A 19,138-nucleotide genomic window follows, 5' to 3' on the forward strand; every position below is an offset into this window, starting at 1 on the left:
AAGCTTATTCACCAAGCCTGTGTGACTTCTCCCTTGGAAATTTCCATATCCTTGGTTTGTTTGTGTCTTATGGCATTTAAAATAGGATAAGAGGTTCATGGTTAGAAGGAACTTCTAAAATCCTTGGACTTTGAGCCTTCTTTTTACAAATGGGCAAGTGAAGCCCAGCAAGAAAATAATTCAGTGACAGTCACACAGATGGCAGTATCAAAGATAAAATTTGATTGACCCATGCTCCTTTGACTCCCAATCCAGAACTCTTTCTACTGAGCCTACAATCCTTAAAATTCAGGAGTCTCTGTGAGTGAGGGACCAAAAGACAGGCTACAGGGTATTATGTTGCTGAAGTAGACCTCAGGGTTGAGGGACCCATCTTTCTTCCAGTTTCTCTGGAAAAGAAACCCAACTTTTGCTTTGACACAAATGGTAAATGCAAACATTTCCAAAGGAACAGGTAGAAGGCAGAGAATGGGAGCAGAAGATAGAAACTTTCAACTAAGCATTCAGATCAAAAGATTCATTTGAGTCACAGCCAAATGTGAGGATTTGTTTTACTTGACTGCATATTTTTTCCCCAAGGGATCTTTTTTTCTTTTTTCTTTTCATGGAGGAAGAAAATGTTAATTAAAAAAAAAAAGTAAATACAAAGAAACTTGGTCATTTCAGACAAAGCCAGACGTATAGTTAAAAGGCAATAAAATAGTTCTTTATTATGTATTCTGATTGAATCATTGAAAACGTTTAACAATAAATAAAATATTGCCGAGATCTGAGCTTCTCAGACTCCTTTCTCTTCATTCAAAATGTTTATCAACTGCTAATGCATAGCAAGAAAGCAAATAAAGATTAAGACAGTTGAAACAAAACGAGGGGTGCAGCAAAGACTTTTTTTTTTTTTTTAATAAAAAGTGCTTAAGAAACTTTGGCTTTGAGAGTGAATCCTGTCCAGAAGTGCTTAAGCAACTGTGTGAGGGGAGAACAGTGCGCAGCCAGATGTTCAGTTCATGCTGGTCCAGGTGCTTCCTGGGCTGGGCTGAGAATCAAGAGAGAGAGTTGCCCGCCCAGCATCAGTCTACACCCATCAGTCTTAATTCAAATGCTACAATACAGCCTCCAGTTTGAGCAGCAGGGATGGTTTCAGGTTAGCAACAGAGACTGTTTCTTGCCTTTCTTTGCACTTCCAGCACTTAGCACAGTGCCTGGCTCACAATAGGCACTTAATAAATGCTGGGTGGGTGGGACAAGTTTCCTTTTTTTCTTCATGCTCAAACCAGAAGATCCAAGGCCCTGGGAGTAAACAGTTACCTTTTGGAAGGAGAAGGTATCCAATTTTTGTCAAAGGAAGAAAAATTATCAAGTTCAGTGCATTTCAAATGTTCTATTCTTTCCTCTAAGTAACGCCATTCATGATTAAAATTGGCACAATGGGATAAATAAAGTCATCATAGTGTTGGAATGCATCTCTGAGATAATCTAGTCTAACCATCTCATTTTATGGGGAAGGAAAGTGAAGGCCAGAGATTAGGTGACTCAATTAAAGTCAGACAGGATTCGAACACAGATCTTCTGATCTCAAATCCAAATCCCCAAATTCGACATTTCTTGAATGTCAAAATCCTTCCTCTCCCCTTTTAAAAAGCCCTTTAAGTTCCTAACACGTGAATCTGTTTTTTCCAAACTCCAAATGTTATTAATTGAAATAAAGGTTCAATTACTTAAACTCCTTACCTAATGGAACCTCTGACTTGTCTGGACCAATTTCTAGCAAACTTTCTAGCAGGACCAAGGGCAGACCATCTTGTCTCTCCCATCTGATTGTGGGCAACTTGAAATCACACTCAATGGATGCAAAGCATGAGGTTTTACAGTTGGGATTGTAGGAATGGAATCTTTAAGGTTAAGATCATGGGTAACTCTAGGGTATCGAGCCGTAATATAACACGTATTCCTATGCCCGATCTGAAACAAAGCCCTAATCAACCAAGAGGAACGCTGCCATGCAGACTAAAGAGCTTTGCCCAAATTAAAGGGAAAGCACCAAACAACTCAGCAGGCGATTTCTCAGGAGGAGTCCTTCCAAACCACAAATGCCCCAAAGCACCAAGTCTGCAAATCAAACAAGCAGTTTTTGAAGTTGCCAGAAGCCTGAGCACCTTGGCAAAGCTGAAGTGAGAATGATTAAAAAGCCCAAGATGGCACTGGAGAAAAATGAACATCAGTTGATTTTTCTAAGAATCAATAAATAATTGCGAAAGAACATAAATGGGCAAGAAAGGAAGGAAGAAATGGACAACAGAGATGAAGGATAAGCATAATGTCTCCCACATTATCAATCACCTCTCTTCTGGAGGCACAGACCCTGTCACCATTCAAACAACTCTTGTGTTTGTATTTCAAAGACCTGGACTGTCTTAAAGTACTATATACTCCCTCAAAAGGCATGTGTACCCCATGCCAGATAGTTTTTTTTTTTTTAATATACTTAAAATGGTCAATACATTTTGTAATTGTAGGACTAATTTTGCTCTAATTTGGGAACTGGCTTTAGAGTATCCCTAGGTCATTTAGTTTCTTGATAGTTCTCCTCATCACCCTTTTCCTCCCCTAGCAAAGTATGGATGCTTTTAGTTTCAAGGATACAGGGTAACTACTGAAATAATGGGGGTCATGTTTCCATGGTCTGAATCCTCTCTTTTCACAGAGTTTGATATGGGGCTCTTGCCGCATTTTAGCAAAGCAATGTAAGTTGCTTTCTAGAATAGAAAGGCACTTGGAATAATTAAATGTCCAGTCTGCTCCAAATTGAGGATTTCAACCAACATCTATTTTCCCACAACAACATTTGCTTTTAAACCAACTTCCTTTCAATAATTGCTTTTAAAAAACAAATGGTGAGAACACGGTAGAAGAGCAACCAGGTCTACACCAGAGACATATATCTTCCCATTCTTTCCTCTCCTGCTGTTAAGAAGCATCTGATAATTGTTTTGCTAAAAGCTTTGAGACCAGAGGTCCCTTTTTCCCCCTGTGAGGGCCAGTGTACCAGTGGACAGCAAAGACCTTTTGATCTTAATGAGCAAGAAGCCAGACACCAGGCCTGGCAGGGGGGGGTATACTTAGAAGAAACCAGCCTTTTTCTTTTCCCATGAATGCTGAAGCAGACCAATGAGGTAATCATTAAAATTTTAAGAAATTATGATAATAATAATTGTTGTATTTTTTCCCCCTTGATTCTGGAATCTTCCTAAAAAGTCTTTTCCCACCTTCACTGAAAAATCCTTGTTCTGTTTCAGGGAAGTGGGAATGCAATGTCTGGTAAAATGTCTCAAAACAAGGCCTGTATTTCTGGCCAGAAGCAGCCGCTGCATTCTTGTTAAACCATTTGACTCCCGTCTGGCCTCTGCCCACTTCTCCCCAGTTCCCTCCCACCCTATCCCAAGCACTGAGATTCTTCATCCATTACTGATGATTCTCAAGGATTGTCTTGTAGTCTCAAAGGAAATCAAAGAAAGTGTGACCCAGCTCCAGCCTGTTGCGCTAGCTGCCATTCACAACCCCAGATGCCCATCACATTCTTCCGGTTCACAGACCCCGAAGAAGGAGCCAGGGGCTGAAATTACAGAGAGTGATCCACCGCAGTTTCTGGCCTGTCCTGGGGTCATCTCCCCTTGAAGATTCGTATTTTGTCAAAGGATGCGAGAATGGAGGTTACGTTGGATTCAAAGTCACCATCGTGAACGCCTGTTTTTCGGAAAGCCCCAGCAGAAGGGTTATTCTCCCAGTAGTGATGCCAGTTGCCTTTACTGTCTGCTCCAAAACCATAGAGATCCACCTAGTAAAATACACAAAAAAGATATGATTGAGTGAAATGAGCATTAATTTTACTTATAAGTTTCTTCCCTATGTTAGACATTGTGAAATAAGATGGAGGAATAGCAAGGTAAAAACAAAACTGTCTCAAGGAGGTTATATTCTAGGGAAAGCTAGGGAAAGAAACATGTTCAAACATAAGTAGAAAATTTATACAAACATACAGGCAATTTCAGAAGAAAAGGTCCAGATTATCTCTCCCACCTGTTCCCTCTCAACAACTCCACCCTTCTTCCAGGGGCATTGTTCTTTGACTCTTGCTGGAAAACATTTCTAATTGGGGGTAAAGGGGAAACGGGTTGAGTTATGACCTATAAGTATGCTATGAGTTACCACTGTGGCCTTGCAGCCAAATATTGGTCTGAGAAGGCATTAGAGACACTTTACTCAGAACAAAGGAGGTATGACTGCCTTCTGAGCCCAGGTATGAATCCATTCTGGGAGTCACAGTTAAGGAAGCACAGTAACAAACTGGAGTGCCTCCAGAGGAGGGTATATTGCCTGGCAGAGTATACACACCTGGCGAATAAACTCCCTGTGTTTCACTCATTACCCTTGTCTAAAAAATAATGGCATTTTTTAAAGGTTCTTTCTCATGCCCTAACGTATGAAACAGGAATGATGGGAAGAAGTGGAAGAGAACAACATTTAAGTTCAATAAGAGAGCGAACTCTCTATTAAGTAGAGCTTCCAGCTCTTAGTCACTGAAAATGGTCAGGCAGCAGTTAAATGAGAGCCCAAGGACTTGGAGTCCTTAGATTGGAAATAGATGGAGAAGAAGTAGGGGTCTGGGGTGGGCTCTTGGTAAGGACTGAACAGGGAATAGAACACATCTAGAGCTATGGTTGAGTTTGAGGCAGAAGGGATGAGATCAGCATCTGCTCTAGTGCTCCATAACTCCAGCAGGCAAATTGATTCAGAATATTGAGTATCGCCCCATCTCCCCCCCCCCTTTTTTGCTAGCTCTTCTGGTTGAGAAGTTCCCCTCAAAGCAGTCTATCCCAGCTCCTGAAAGTTACATACGACTTTTACCATCCCTAAAAATATGCTTTCCAAAAAAATGATATTTAAAGCAACATTCAAAAAGATTAATGAAATTTCTATTCCTTTTTGGTCATAAAGTCAGTAATCACTCAGCTTTTGACATTTTCCCTGGCTCTCCTTTCTACCTGAAGCTCTCTCTCCCTTCTCATCACTGCCTGCTGGCTTCAGGTGAGCTAAAGCCAATGTTCTACAGGAAGCCTTATTACCCAGTTTGACCGGTAGGGCCCTTGTTTGTACATAGTTATTTTCAACTTGTGTCTTCCATCTGACTGGGCAACTTGAGTTCAGGAAGCACTTTTTTAAAATCTTTCTTTATATTCCCAGCACTTAGCAGAGAGTCAGCCATATAGTAGGCACTCATTAAATGTTTTTTAATTAAAAAAAAAAAGAAAGAGTAAATCTTCTGCAGATTGAAAAATAAAATGTCTTACCTCATCACATATGTGTAGGGAAAGAATCACAGAGAGAATTCCAGTGGATGGGTACCTTCCGTGGCCCTGGAGCCAGCTGTCAAAGACATATTTGATGAATGCTGGATGGTAGATCAGGATCTGGGTGAGAGAAGAACAGCATGTTGGTCAGCAAAATAACGAGGCAGTGTGGGAAGAAAGTCCCAAATGAGGACTGAGATTAGTTGTGATACCTGGATTCTAGCCCTAGTCCAATAAGCTGGCTACCGAGCTGTGAGACCATTTGCTCTGGACCTCAGTTTCTCTGTCTTTTGGATGAGAGAATAAGGCTGGATGTTCTCTTTGAGGCCCTTTCCACTATTAACCTACTATATTCTAAGGTCTTTTCTAGTTCTAATCTTTTTTTTTTTTTTTTTTTTGGTAATTATTTTACATTCATTTACAAAAAGTGTTTTGAGTTCTAAATTGTCTCTTCCCCTTCCCACTCCTCCTTAACCCATTGAAAAGGCAAGTACTATGATATCAATTATACATTTGAATCATGCAAAATATATTTCCATATTGGCCATGTTGTCCAAAAACAGCAAGAAAAATAAAATGAAAAAATTATGCTTCAATCTGCACTCAGAATTGATGAGTTCTCTCTGTAGGTGGATTAGCTCTCCTATTCTACATTCTAGACTGTTCAGCTGTGGGAGTCTACTTTCTAAGGTCTAAGGAGGAAATGGCATGGTTTAGAATAATGGAATCAAAGTCAAATAGAAACAGGGCCCACCAGTATAAACAGCAGGATCTCTGGGAGCCACATAGCAGTTTTAAAATGTCATGTTATCTATATTTTATTGTATTTTTATTTACTTTGTTAAAATGCTTCCAAATTACATTTTAATCTGTGTTGGGCCATACAGAGTTCCATATTTGATAACCTCTAATTTTTGGAACCTCTGTTGTTCAATCATTTTTCAGTCACATCTAACTGAACACAATCCCTTTGGAGATTTTTCTTGGCAAAGATACTGGACTGGTTTGCCATGTCCTTCTCCAGCTCATTTTACAGACAAGGAAACTGAGGCATATGGGGTCACATAACTTGTACCATGTCGCAGCTAGTAAATACCTAAGACCAGCTTTGAACCCAGAATTATGAGTTTCCCTGCCTCCAAGCGTGGTACTCTATACACTGAGTCAGCTAGATGCCCTATGATAATCTCTAGCTTAGTGGAAAGAATGATAGGTTTATGGTCAAGAGAGACTTGGATTCAAATTCTAGCTCTTGCCATAGACTACATTAAAATCCTTTGTTTGAATTCCTCACACATTCCACAGAGCAGACACTAATAAAAACTGACATAGAATTAGTAATAAATACATATCTTGCATTCTTTTGGGGGGTTGGGATTCTTTTTTTTTTTTACCTCCCCCCCCCAAAAAAAATTGTCTAAAATATGTTTTGGTATACTAGCAAAATCCTGTTACCACTGTGCTTGGCTAAGGTGGCCAATGTGTTGTGTGATTATGGGCCGCTTCCCTAATCTCTATCTTTTAGTTTTTTCAACTGTAAAGTAGGAATGACAGTAAAACCAGCAATTCCCGCCTTCCCCCCTCCCCCTCCCCAGCCAGGGCTGTTTCAGGGATCAGATGACATCCTCCAATTGCTCAATACATGACACTGAGGTCCTTTCCAGCTCTAGTATTACAAGATTCAATGACAATGTGCCAGTGGGCACACACACACACACACACACACACACACACACACAGAGCTCTGGGAGCTCAATCCAACTTGAGCATCCCTTAGGTGGACTGACAGCAGAATGGCCTGATCCCTGCAGACTTCTCCCGGAGCTGAGCAGAAGGAGGCACAGAAATTACAGCTGGGACTTCTCTGCCCTCCCTCATTTCTCTTTAAAAAGCCTGACTGATTGGGGGATTTCAGATTCCTTTACCACTTTGAGACGTCCTGCTGCGTTTGTAATTACAGTGACAGAGAAATGCTTGGAAAACCCACAGGACTCCCTTCTCAGGGGATTCAAGGTTAATTGGCGAGATTTCTGTGTCCTGCAGCACCTGGGGAGCTAGGAGTGACTTTGCTCTACGAGGGCCCAGAGAGGGGGCGGCCCCCAATCCGTGCTGTGCCTCCTTCTCAGAGCACTAGTCACCTGCCCCCTGGGATGGAGGGAGACGGCGGGTGCTCATTTTTTTCTGCCAGAGATGCAGGCGTGTTAGTTTAGGAGGTGATAGCAGCAAACAAGGGATCCAGGTTGGCTAGGTGACCCCGGACGAGTGACTCAGCCACACTATTAGACTCGGCTTCTTCTGAAAAATGAAAGGGCTGGATTGGATGGCTTCCAAGGCCCCTTGTCTTGGAAACTATTATTCTGTAGATATTTTGGGTTCTGGGGTTCTTCCCCACCCTGCCCCCTACTTATTAGAAAGTCAGCCAGTATTGAGTGAAGGTCTTGTACTGAGATTAGCGACAACATGGAAGGGAGAGATACAAAAGAACAGGACAGATTTTCCCCAGCCTCAGGGGTTTGCAAACTCAAGTTTGGCATTTGTTGGCCAACGTGAAGGGTAACTAGTTTGGAAGGCCAGATAAGGTCTAGATAATGTGCTGTCTTTGAGGGGAAGGGAGGATAGCCAGTAATCCTTGTACCCTTCTCCTGCCTGGCTCTTGGCAGAAAAGTAAATTAGTATTTTCAGCTGTCGAACTTGCAGGACAAGAAATGTCCCCAACGTCCCATAGCCTACAGGACCAGGAAGGGATTTCAGAGGTCATTGAATCTAATCTCCACATTTTATTTACTAGGTTCAATAATTTACAATGAGTCATACGGTCAGAAGGTACTTGAGGCTAAATTCAAACTATGATTTTCCTGACTCCAACTTTACTAAATTTTATTGCTTTTCAACACAGAGCAATGTAGTTCTCTGTTGGTGAGTTGGGGGAGGGGGAAAGGTGTGGCAATGTCCTTGGTGTGTTGAGAAGGGAGTATGTGAGCAGCAGGCTTGGTATCAGAGACCTGGGCTGGGGTCCAAGCCACATCACTAACAGAATACACGACTTAGCAAAGGCACATGGCTTCTCTGAGTTACAGATACCTCACCTGTAAAATGGGTATAATAATACCAGGCTCTGCTTCTTGTGGATTGTCATGAGGATCAGACAAGGGATGGATAGGAAGGTCCCTTGCAACTGGAAAGTGTCATTTTTAGGAATATCAGCTAATGTGATCACCACTGACTCACCTTTTCTCTCTTCACTTGTATTTTTCGGGGTACAGGGACATATGTGCTAGGAAGAGAAAAAAAAGAAAAGAGTGGACTTAGTAATAATATCAATAATGTTATTAATAATCATAGCATTTATAGAGCACCTTAAGGCTTTCCAAAAACATTTTACATGTGCATTGATTGGATCCTCACAGAAAGAAATGCTACATGACAGGTATTTTTAGTATTTCTATTTTGCTCGGGGATATCCGATTATTGAAAGTTTTTCCAAAACCAGCCCTGTTCCTCCATTCTCTGAGCCCCCTGGATGCCTAGCCAAAATACAGAGCAGCTCTGCCCAAATCCTTCTAAATAAGTGGCTACACTGATCTGGGGAAGCATTTCCTAGAGGCAAATAACAGAAGAAATAATTAGGACCTAGCAGCATCAGGAGAGAGGAAAGAAAGCAGAAGGGATTCTAATGCTTGTAGGGCCTTTAGCAAGTGACTTGGTCTTTCCCTATCTCTTTATTTCTTCATCTGCAATAGATTAATCACCTCTGAGATTCCTTTCAGCCAGAGCTTCATAATCCTGAAATCTATAATGCTTGGAGTAATCCCACAACCAGAGTCTTCCCTGTTGTGATCACCAGGGGGCACTAATGACTAGTTTTTGAGTATCCTTTTAAAAATTGAAAAAAATTCTTTGACAGGAGCATAGATTTAAGTTGGAATCATTCAGTAAATACTTCATTTTAAGGCAAGTAAATCTCTGAGACACAGTTCCCTTATCTGAAAAATGGGAATAATAACTGTTTTACTTCACAGAGCTACTATGAGGAAGGAGCTCTGTAAATTTTAAAGTACTACCGAGCTATTATTGTTGTTAATAATAATAATTCTGTTTTGCATGGATTTGCAGCAATTTTACTTCATAGAGCTACTATGAGAAGGAGCTCTATAAATTTTAAAGGACTACAGAGGTATTATTGTCATTGCTGTTAATAATAATTCCATTTCTACATAGATTTATGGCAATTTTTAAAAATTGGAGCACAGAGGTTAGATTTGGAATCAATCAGTGTGATTTTATTCAGTCATTCAACCATGTCTCACTCTATGTGACCCCATTCAAGATTTTCTTGGCAAAAATATTAGAGTGGTTGCCATTTCCTTCTCTGGCTCATTTACAGATGAAGAAACTGAGATGACTTACCCAGGAACACACAACTAGTAAGTGTCTGAGGCTAGATTTAAACTCATGAAGATGAATGAATTTTCCTGACTCCAGGCCTGGTGCTGGTGCCATTTAGCTGCCCTAATCAATCACTAATCACTTCATATCACAATTGAAGTTACCCAGATCCTGAAAAATGTACTATTTTGCCCAAAGTCACAAAGGTTTTAAATAAACCAAAATTTGAACCCATTTTAGAGTTGCAGTTGGGAGGGTACTTAGTTCATTTATCAGCCTAGTCTCATTTTGCAGCTGAGGAAACTGAGACCTAGAGTGGGAAAATGACTTAGCTGAAGTTCTACATGCAGCAAGAGAGGATTTAAAGCCAGGTCCTCTGACTTGAAATATCGTGCTCTTTCCCATCCATCAAAACATAGCCAAGATCACTAATCTGAAAGATGTACTGATCTTCCTCATCTGTAAAATGGGAGGAATACTTGTCCTACTTCACAGGTTATGGTTAGAAAGGAGCTCTATAAAATTTAAAGGGCCATATGAATGCAAGGTGCTATTAATAATAGTAATAATAATTTTGTTTCTATATAGATTTACAGCTCTAATCTACTGGAAAGAAAGTAGCAGAGAGAAAAGGTAATTTATAACTTGATTCTACCACCCCTGAACTCATCTCTGATAATGAATTCTAGGGGGCAGAGGAAGTAGGGAGCAGAAATGATGGTATTTTGTACTCCTACTAATACATCTTAGAATACATGTTCCCAGAATACTGTGGAAAGTACAACAACAGACTGTTAAAACTAATTATTTCTAATTTTTGCTTTTTAAAAATTAAATCTTGCATGAAAATAATTAAATAAAATGTTAAATTTAAAACTAATTTAAATTAAATTAAAATTAAGTGAAATTATTGTTGTTAATAATAATGATGATAAATCTTGAGTACAAGCCTGGGACTGCACAGATGAGGAAATTATTAAGACTTGAGAGGAAAGGGGACTCGTTGGGACCGCCCAGGGAGCCAGTGGCAAAAACAAGATTGGGAATCCTTGGTTACCTCTGTGCTCTTACTAGGCTTTCACCGAGCCCTGTCCTGTGCTGTCCTACCATAATTTTACAAAGTTTCCTGCCATTTAGAGAAGCAAGAGACTGTGAGCAACGGACCACAGAAAGGGGAAGGGTGGGGAAAGATGCAGAAGGGGATGTGGGAGTCCTAGAGACAAACTACCAACCGCACAGCTCTTTTGAGGTTCACTGAATTGTGTCTGGGAATGTTACTGGCAGAAAGCAGTTTTTTCATTTCCTTTCACAAATTATGAACAAACTGATATCAAAAGGTAAATGGGTCCTGAAAGGTGAATCGCCTCTAACACATCTCAGGCCTTTCTGGAAGCTGTATAATAGAACTCGACAGAGAACCACTGTATCTTTTGGCTTCCTTCACTATCAAAACAGTGTACTATTTTCCCCTGGAGAACCTCAGCTTGGGCAGCCTCAGCTTGGTGGCTGTAATGTAATGTGGGAAAGATCCCTCCTGACCTCTGGCTTTTATGCCCAAAATTGCTGCTAACTTATTGTGGGCATTATTCATCTAACCGGATGACAGTTACAGACCAAGAGATCAGCTTATCAAACCCTCTCATGTAACAGAGGACGAAATGCAGGTTCAGGGAGGTACAAGATTTGCTTAAGGTCCCATATGAGGTAAACACCTCAGATAAGATTTTAACCCAGGTCTTTCGATTCCTGAGCCCAAGGCTCTGCCCACTGCTTTGCAATAAGAGGTAAGACTAGTTAATTATGAAGATTCCTTCCCAGCTCTGGACTTCTAGGAAATTACATCTGCCTTTTTTTCTTAAACGTATGTATATGGTGTTGCAAGGTCTACAAAATTTATTCTTCACAATAACTCTATGAGGGAGATGGGAAAAGCATCATCCCCATTTTGCAGATAATAGCTAGCATTTATATTACACTAAGACATTCCTATCATTTAATTCTCATAACAATCCTGTATAATAGGTACTATTGTTATTCCCGTTTTTACAGATGTGTCAGAGAGACTAGGGTGACAAAGCAGGATTTGAATTAAGGTCTTCTGACTCCTGTCCCTTACAGCATGCTGCCTCTCTAAATTGGGTCCTCTGAGAACAAAACAAATCAAACTCTCTTTCCTATGTGATAGCCCTTCGCACACTTGAAGACAGTTATTATGCTTCTTCCTGCTAAACATCTGGTTCCTCAAACTGCTTTTCTCCATTGAATCACCCAGCTGTCACTAATAGGAGAGTCAGAGAGCTGAAAGCGACATATGGAATACAGTGGACCAGCTTGTAAACTGGGATTTGAACCCAGGGCATCCGACCCTGACTCCTGTGTGTCCACCAGGCCACTGCCTTTCTCGCCTTCCTCTCGTTCCCTCTGGCTGACCCTGGAGACAATTTAACATCGAGTAGAAGGCAGGGTCTTATCAAAGCTTGGGTGATGGTTGGACCATGGAGGGACGCCAGCTGGAAGCCCAGAGGGGCCAGGCTGACGAGATCCAGGGCCCAGGGTTAGGCTAGTGGTCAAGGAAGTCCCAAGCATTGGACATCAAACGGCAAGTTGGAGTGAAGGGAGAGGGGAATCAAGAGAGAAGGAAAGAAATTGTCACTGGGAATTGTTTCTGATTTATTTTAGCTTCACACATGGGGTGACTTTGAACAAGCTGTTTCTCTCTGCATCTTACTTTTTTCATTATCAAATAAGGGAGTTGGATTAAATGACCTTGAATCCTCCAGCTTTGTATTAGATTCTTCTGGACTTGGTTTTGATCAAGTACAAAATCCTCCCCTTGGTGTGTAATACCCTTCACAGCCTGCTCCCTTCCCCAGCACCCTACTCTTCCAGCCTTACTCTCCCCCACGTCTCTCAATCCAGGACATGGCCTCCTGGCTCTCCCTCACACAAAATGCTCCATCCCCTCTTCTGGCTGTTCGCCATTCTGGGAACGCTCCCCTTCCTATTCTCAGTTCCTTCAAATTCCAGCTAAAATCCCACTTTCTACTGGAAGCCTTTCCCAATCCCCTTAATTCTAATGCCGTCCTTCTAATGATTATCTTGAGTTTGTCAATCTTGATTGTTGGCCTTTCTCTGAATCCCCAGGGCTTCACACAGTGCCTGACACATAGTAGGTCTTTACAAATGCTTGCTGGCTTGATACCAAAGGCAGGAAAAGGACAGGAGCCATTTTGGTATGCAAAGTGACCACAGATATGTGTCCAACACATTCTGAGACATGATCAGCAAAAGCCCCTCTCTTGAAAGTTAGAAGGAAGTAGATTCAATGACACATTTGAACTTGGAATTAGGGTGACTCAAAGTCACAATGTAAGTTAATTGCAGAACTGGAACTGGATTCCTGACTCCCACAGTTCAGCTGACTTTCCACATGAGGAAACTGCTAAATTATTATTATTATTATCATTAATTATTATCACCTTTTCTTTCAGATGAGGAAACTGAGGCTCAGGAGATGTTTGCTCATGAAATTAAATGCCAGTAATGGGATTTCGGGGTGGCACAGTGGCTAGAGGGCCAGGTCTGAAATCAGAAACATTTATTTATCTTCCAAAGTTCAAATCTGGCCTCAAATACTTACTAGCTGTGTGATACTGGGAAAATTAGTTCACTCACCCTGTTTGCCTCAGTTCCTCATAGGTGACAGAAGGAAATAACAAAGCACTCTAGTATTTTTGTCAAGAAAACCCCAAATGGGGTCATGAAAAGTCAAACATAATTGAAAAACAACTGAACAGCAACAATAATGGGATTTGAACTCAGTAGTCTATTTTCTACTATAGGAATACATATATACATATATACATGTATGTATGTATGTATCTATATATCTATCTATCTATACACCTATTGAAATCTTTTTTCTTTCAAGGTCCAGTTCAGGAGTTACATTTTCCATAAAGCCTTCTTTTATACTCTCAGATTCTCCTTCCATTCAAATTTTCTTATATAACATACTTATTTGTATTTTGTATTATTTCCCCCTCTCTATTGCTAATAGATTGTCAGTACCTTATTCATTCATTTATTTAAAAAAGATTTATTAAATGCCTACTATATACAGGGCAAGTACAGAGAGCTTTGTCCTATGGCAAGTAATTTATTAATCCATGTTTGCTGACTTGAATTGAAAAAATTTCTATTAATAGAGCTAAACAGCCAAATGTGAGCATTAGCTCTGAAAGGTAGGGTTCCATCAATGTCACCTGATGACAAGAGGAATTTCTGCGATTCACAGGGCTTCAGATAGTGCTCTGATTCTTTTTATGGGTTCCACTCTTTAGACTAGATCAGAGAAGGCATTTTCCATATTGGCAAAAACTCACTGGGTTTTTTTTTTTTTGCCATTGTTCGGAAAAGGAAGAAAACTTAGAAATGCTGACCATAGAATCCTCCATAATATGGAGAACATGGTGGAAAAGATGGGCTATAAGAATTGCAAATAGCCCTTCTTCTAGACTTAATTCAAAAGCCTCCTCCTCCATAAAGCCTTGCCCATCCTCAACTCTTGGGTTGGAAGCAATATTTGCAGTCTAAGTTTTTCAATCACTTGGTTTATAACCCTCTTTTTTTTTTCATTTTATTATAGCTTTTTATTGACAAAACACATGCATGGGTAATTTTTCAACACTGATGCTTGCAAAAAACTTCTGTTCCAGCTTTTCCTCTCCTTCCCCACACCCCTCCTCTAGATGGCAGGTAGTCCCATACATGTTAAATATGTATAACCTTCTTAACATCTCTTCTTGGTATCTGAATTGAAGAAAAGCAGCTTAGACAGAAAACTGGTCTTGAAACCAAGAAGACCGGGGCTGAAGCCCACTTTGGGCACCTATAGGATGTATGATCGAGATCAGGATGATCTAGACCAGGGATGGGCAATTTAAATAGAAATGGGAGTGTGTTCATAAGGATCATTGTGGGCAGTACACTGACTCATTCTTAAAATGAAAATGTTGGCTGTGTTTTATTGTATTTTACTTTGTTAATATTTCCCAATTCCATTTAAATCTGGTTCAGACCACACTGGGAGTGTGGTAGGCTTTGGTGCCAGAGTTTGACACCTCTTGGTCTAGCTATCTCTCTAAGATTAAGTTGCTGAGCAGGTGAAAACCTGCTTTGGTGTGGGAATTTTTTCACTTAGAGTTTCCTATAGCAATGAAATCCCAGGTCCAGTCCTGATTCCTATTTGAAATCATATGTTAGGACTAAGCCACGTCTCACCTCTCATTTTGCAGTTGAGAAAATGAAAGCCTAGAGAAGTTAGAATTGTTCAGAATCACATATAATAATAAAGGAATTTCATATTTACCAGTGATGTAGATCATTTTATCCAATAATTTCATTTTATAGATAGCATTTACATAACACATTGATATTTGCAAAATCCAATACAAATAATATCTAATTTTATTTTTAAAACAACCCTGGGAGAAAGGTGTTATTATTAATAATAATAATTATTATTGTTACATTATATTATTATTAACAATTAACAATTTAACAATTGAGATAACTGAGAAAAAGGGTATATAACTTATATCCAGGGTCACCAGATAGCAATTATCTGATGCAAGTTTTGAACTCAGGGCTTCCCAATTCCAGGCCTGGCCCTCTATCCTGCTAACTCAATTTATCAGCTCTTTGGCAACAAGAAGGGGCTAGGAATTTGGGGGAAAGGACCCAAAACAGGAGGGCAAGGGTTAAAAGAAGGAGGGTAGAGTTGCCAAATCAGAAATGAGGTAAAATGACTTATTCTGTAATATGTGAAACTAGGAACCAAAACTAGATCTCCTGAACTCAGATCTAGGACACAGTAGGTGTCTAATAATTGTATGTTGATTTGTGGACAAATTCCACATGTTTTACTCAGCTGATGAAGTGAAGCCCCATTAATGTGCAATTAGGAAAAACCTTTTCTTGTGATTTTGGACAAGCGACTGACTCTCCTGGAGTCTGGGACTGTTTTGTGACTTGTAAGAGAGAAACAACTTCTGTCTTAGATCACATCTGACCAGTTAACAGGACTAAGTCTAGCTCATCCCAAAGTCACAAGAACTACTTGGGATATCAAAAGGGAAATGCCTCTAAGACATTTTAGACCCTTCTGGAAACTTTTTTGAGACTAGACCTTAATTTAGTACTAAGCGCAACTTCCCTTCTTGGACCTGTCTTGGGGTTGAAGGATCACTATCTCAGAGGGTAAGAACCAGTTCCCATGAATGCTCTTTGGTTTTGGTCACATACAGATTCCTATAGTTAGCCCCTTTCCCACAATGACCTGCCACAATGGCAGGCCACACACATGAGAACTTCCTTTACTGTCTGTCTTTTTTTTTTTTTTTTTTTAACTACAAGACTCTCAAACCCTGTGCTTAGGAATTCACCTATAAGTTTTTTTGTTTTTTTTGCAAGGCAATTGGGATTAAATGACTTACTCACACAGTCATGTGTTTAAGGCCGGGTTTTGATTATCTTAGTTATCCTCTCAAACCCCACGGTCTATTCTCCATCTCCTCTGGATCTAACACCCTACACTCTGTTCCAACCCGCTATATTTGAAATCCCTTTTCAATTCCAAGGGCCTACAACGCATGCTTTTATTAAGAAGATCATGCTTTTGTGCCTCAAGTTGACTGAAAGTTGAAGGTCTCCCATTGCAAGTCCCAGGTTCCCTTGTGATATGTTATTAGTTCTCCTTTATGGAATACAGGGAAAGCCAAAAAGACTTAACATTGTTCATCTTCCATATCTATAAAATTAAGGGTTGGAATTGCAAATCTGATATTCCATGATCTGTGTTCCTTTATTTCACACAAATTTATTTAGTACCTATTGTGTGCTATGCTCTATGTTTGGATTTCTGGCCCTGCCTTCAAGGAGTTGACAATTTCTTGGGTCCCTTCCCATCTTAATATGTTCTGAAGATCCTTCTCCTTCTAATATTTAATGTTCTAAAACCCTTTCACTCTGGCATTCTACACTTTAAGGTCTCTTCCAGATCTAGCATTCGACATTCTCTGCCCCAATCTTCAAAGGACCCCCTTTCTTCTAAGAGCCCACCAATGCATTATGCAATATTTATTTTGGACAGTGTGCTTTGGTGCCTCCAGCTGACTTACAAGTTGATGGTGCCTTTGGTCAGGGCACTGATCACCCACTGCAAGTCCATGATCTTAAAGGGAATCAGGATCATGCTGACGTTTTCTGCCAGTTCTCGGAAGCTCTCGGGGTACACCAAATGGTGAGTGGTCTTCCTCCCAACATCAGCTTCGAACCCTGCTGTGGGGGCCCGGTTCATCCTGAAAACAGAAGGCACAGGCAGGGAGGCAAGGAGACAAATTGTCAGAAGGCTTTATTTCTCGGATTTAATTTTGCTTCATTCACTGGGTTACTTTGGGTTACTTCTCTTAGGGCTTCAGTTCTTCTGTCTGACAAATGAGGTAGCTGCACTAAATGACCTGGAAGGGCCCTTCCTGTCTTAACATTCTGTGATTCTGGGAGAGATTTTTTTCACTTAACACCTTTTAACTTAGTCTCAGCATCAGTTCGGCACGTCACGGTGAGTGGAATATGAGTGTCTGGAAGGGGACCTGACCTGACCTGAAGTGTCAATTGGCTCTGAAGGTACAAAAACATAGTGTTGAAGAGAGACTAGAGGTTCAGGGAAAAAGGGGAGTTGCTTAGGATCCCATCTAAAGTTCTTTGCTGAACCAACCCATTGCTTGCTCTAGGATGCTGGAACATCTCGGTTTTAAAAGTAAGAATGATGCTGTCAATCAATCAACACACATTTATTAAGCATTCATGATGTTCCGAGCACTGTGCTAAATGCTGGGGACACAAAAGAGGCAAAAAAACAATTCTTGCTTTTAAGGAACATATAACCTAAAGGGAGTAACAACTTGCAAATAATTATGTACAAACAAGCTAAATATGAGATCAATCAATTAATCAATAAACATTGATTAAATATCTATTATGTGTCAGGCACCGTAAAATAAAGGAGTTAAAGAAATCTCTGATGTTTCTCTCTCTGCTCTCAAAGCTTCTAATCTAACAAGGGAGATGACATGCAAATAATTATGTACAAACAAGCTAACAAGATAAATTAGAAATAATTAATAAAGGAAATCACTAGAATTAAGAGGGTTGGGAATGACAATACTAATAACAATTTACATTTTTATATCTTGACAGGTTAGAAAGTAGTTTAAGCAGAGCGTGTGATTTGATTCTCACAACATCCTCATGCAAGGGCACAACTATGATTGTCTCCATTTTTCAGAGGAGGAAACTGAGACTCAGAAAAGTTTAAGTTACTTCTTTGGAATCAAAGAAGGTGGAAGAAGAGTTAGAACTTCATTTTAAGTCTTCTGATTTCCATTATATTGGGGTTCCCTCTTCCCTCTATTATACCATGCTTTCTCTAGGTAAGAGTGCTATTATAAGATCTCTTTAAAAACTGAGTAACTGAAACTCCTTGGATCGGGTCCAAGATGAAGTGGCCTTATATAAATTAAAGCATTTAGTGAATAGTATCAGAATATTATTTTAGTGTCAGAATTACTTATTTTAGTAATATTCTACTTTTTTCCAAGTCAAGGAGCAAAATTGTTGTAATTGTAATGCCAATTAAAGCAGTCTAAGTTCCAAAAGACGTTAGGAAAGAACCAAGGGAAAGAAGATAAATTTACAGGAAAGACTTGGAGACCAGGTGCTTCATGTCACTGATATGCACCTCATTGTTGAGTTTTATGACTTAGAGGCAGAGTTGAGGAGTGATCTGGTATGCACCTCATTATGGTCTCAGAAACTTTATTACTGTGATCACAGCCAGCAATGTTTGTGGAACTGCAGCACTCCCAAGGCCAGGTGGCCTTAGGGTTATTGCCATACTCTCCCTAGGAGCTCCACCACATCATCTCCCCCTCAAGCAAGTGGGGCCCAAATTCATTTGGGACAAAGAGACAATCAGCTTCTGGAGCTGTTTCAGGCTGCTAGGGGTGTAGAGCTGTCCCCACCTAGACTCTACATTTATGAACCCATATTGGCTTAATTCCTTGAACGGCATGTAACATTTCATATGACCTTCAAATATCCTTATCACATAATATTATAGAATAGAAGTTACATCAGAATTAAGATCCTTTAAGGCAAGGAATATGCTAATAGAAGGCCTGGTGCATAATAACTGAAAGTGTGAATGAATGAATATAATTAACTGTATTGCTATCTGTATCCAGCTACCAACTAGAATGGAACTAGAATACCACTAGAGAATATTTCTTATTGAAATTTTGTGTCTTCTTCAATGCATACAGTAGGTGTTAGATAAAAGTTAAATA

At 40.1% G+C, this 19,138-nt stretch overlaps 1 protein-coding gene across 2 annotated transcripts in view; it reads right to left on the bottom strand.

The window, feature by feature from the left end:
- Window positions 1-684: 684 nt before the first annotated feature.
- Window positions 685-19,138, bottom strand: part of ST3GAL1 (ST3 beta-galactoside alpha-2,3-sialyltransferase 1) — a 128,632-nt gene continuing 110,178 nt past the window's right edge. For both annotated transcript variants that reach the window (XM_051971126.1, XM_051971127.1), the window contains 4 exons: window positions 16,913-17,092; window positions 8,574-8,619; window positions 5,346-5,465; window positions 685-3,832 (listed from right to left, as the gene is read on the bottom strand). In XM_051971126.1, coding sequence (XP_051827086.1) covers window positions 3,659-3,832; window positions 5,346-5,465; window positions 8,574-8,619; window positions 16,913-17,092 — 520 coding nt within the window. In that variant the 3' untranslated portion in view covers window positions 685-3,658. The remainder of the gene's footprint in view (window positions 3,833-5,345; window positions 5,466-8,573; window positions 8,620-16,912; window positions 17,093-19,138) is intronic.

The sequence above is a fragment of the Antechinus flavipes genome, chromosome 1, assembly GCF_016432865.1.
Source record: "Antechinus flavipes isolate AdamAnt ecotype Samford, QLD, Australia chromosome 1, AdamAnt_v2, whole genome shotgun sequence".
Taxonomy (NCBI): domain Eukaryota; kingdom Metazoa; phylum Chordata; class Mammalia; order Dasyuromorphia; family Dasyuridae; genus Antechinus; species Antechinus flavipes.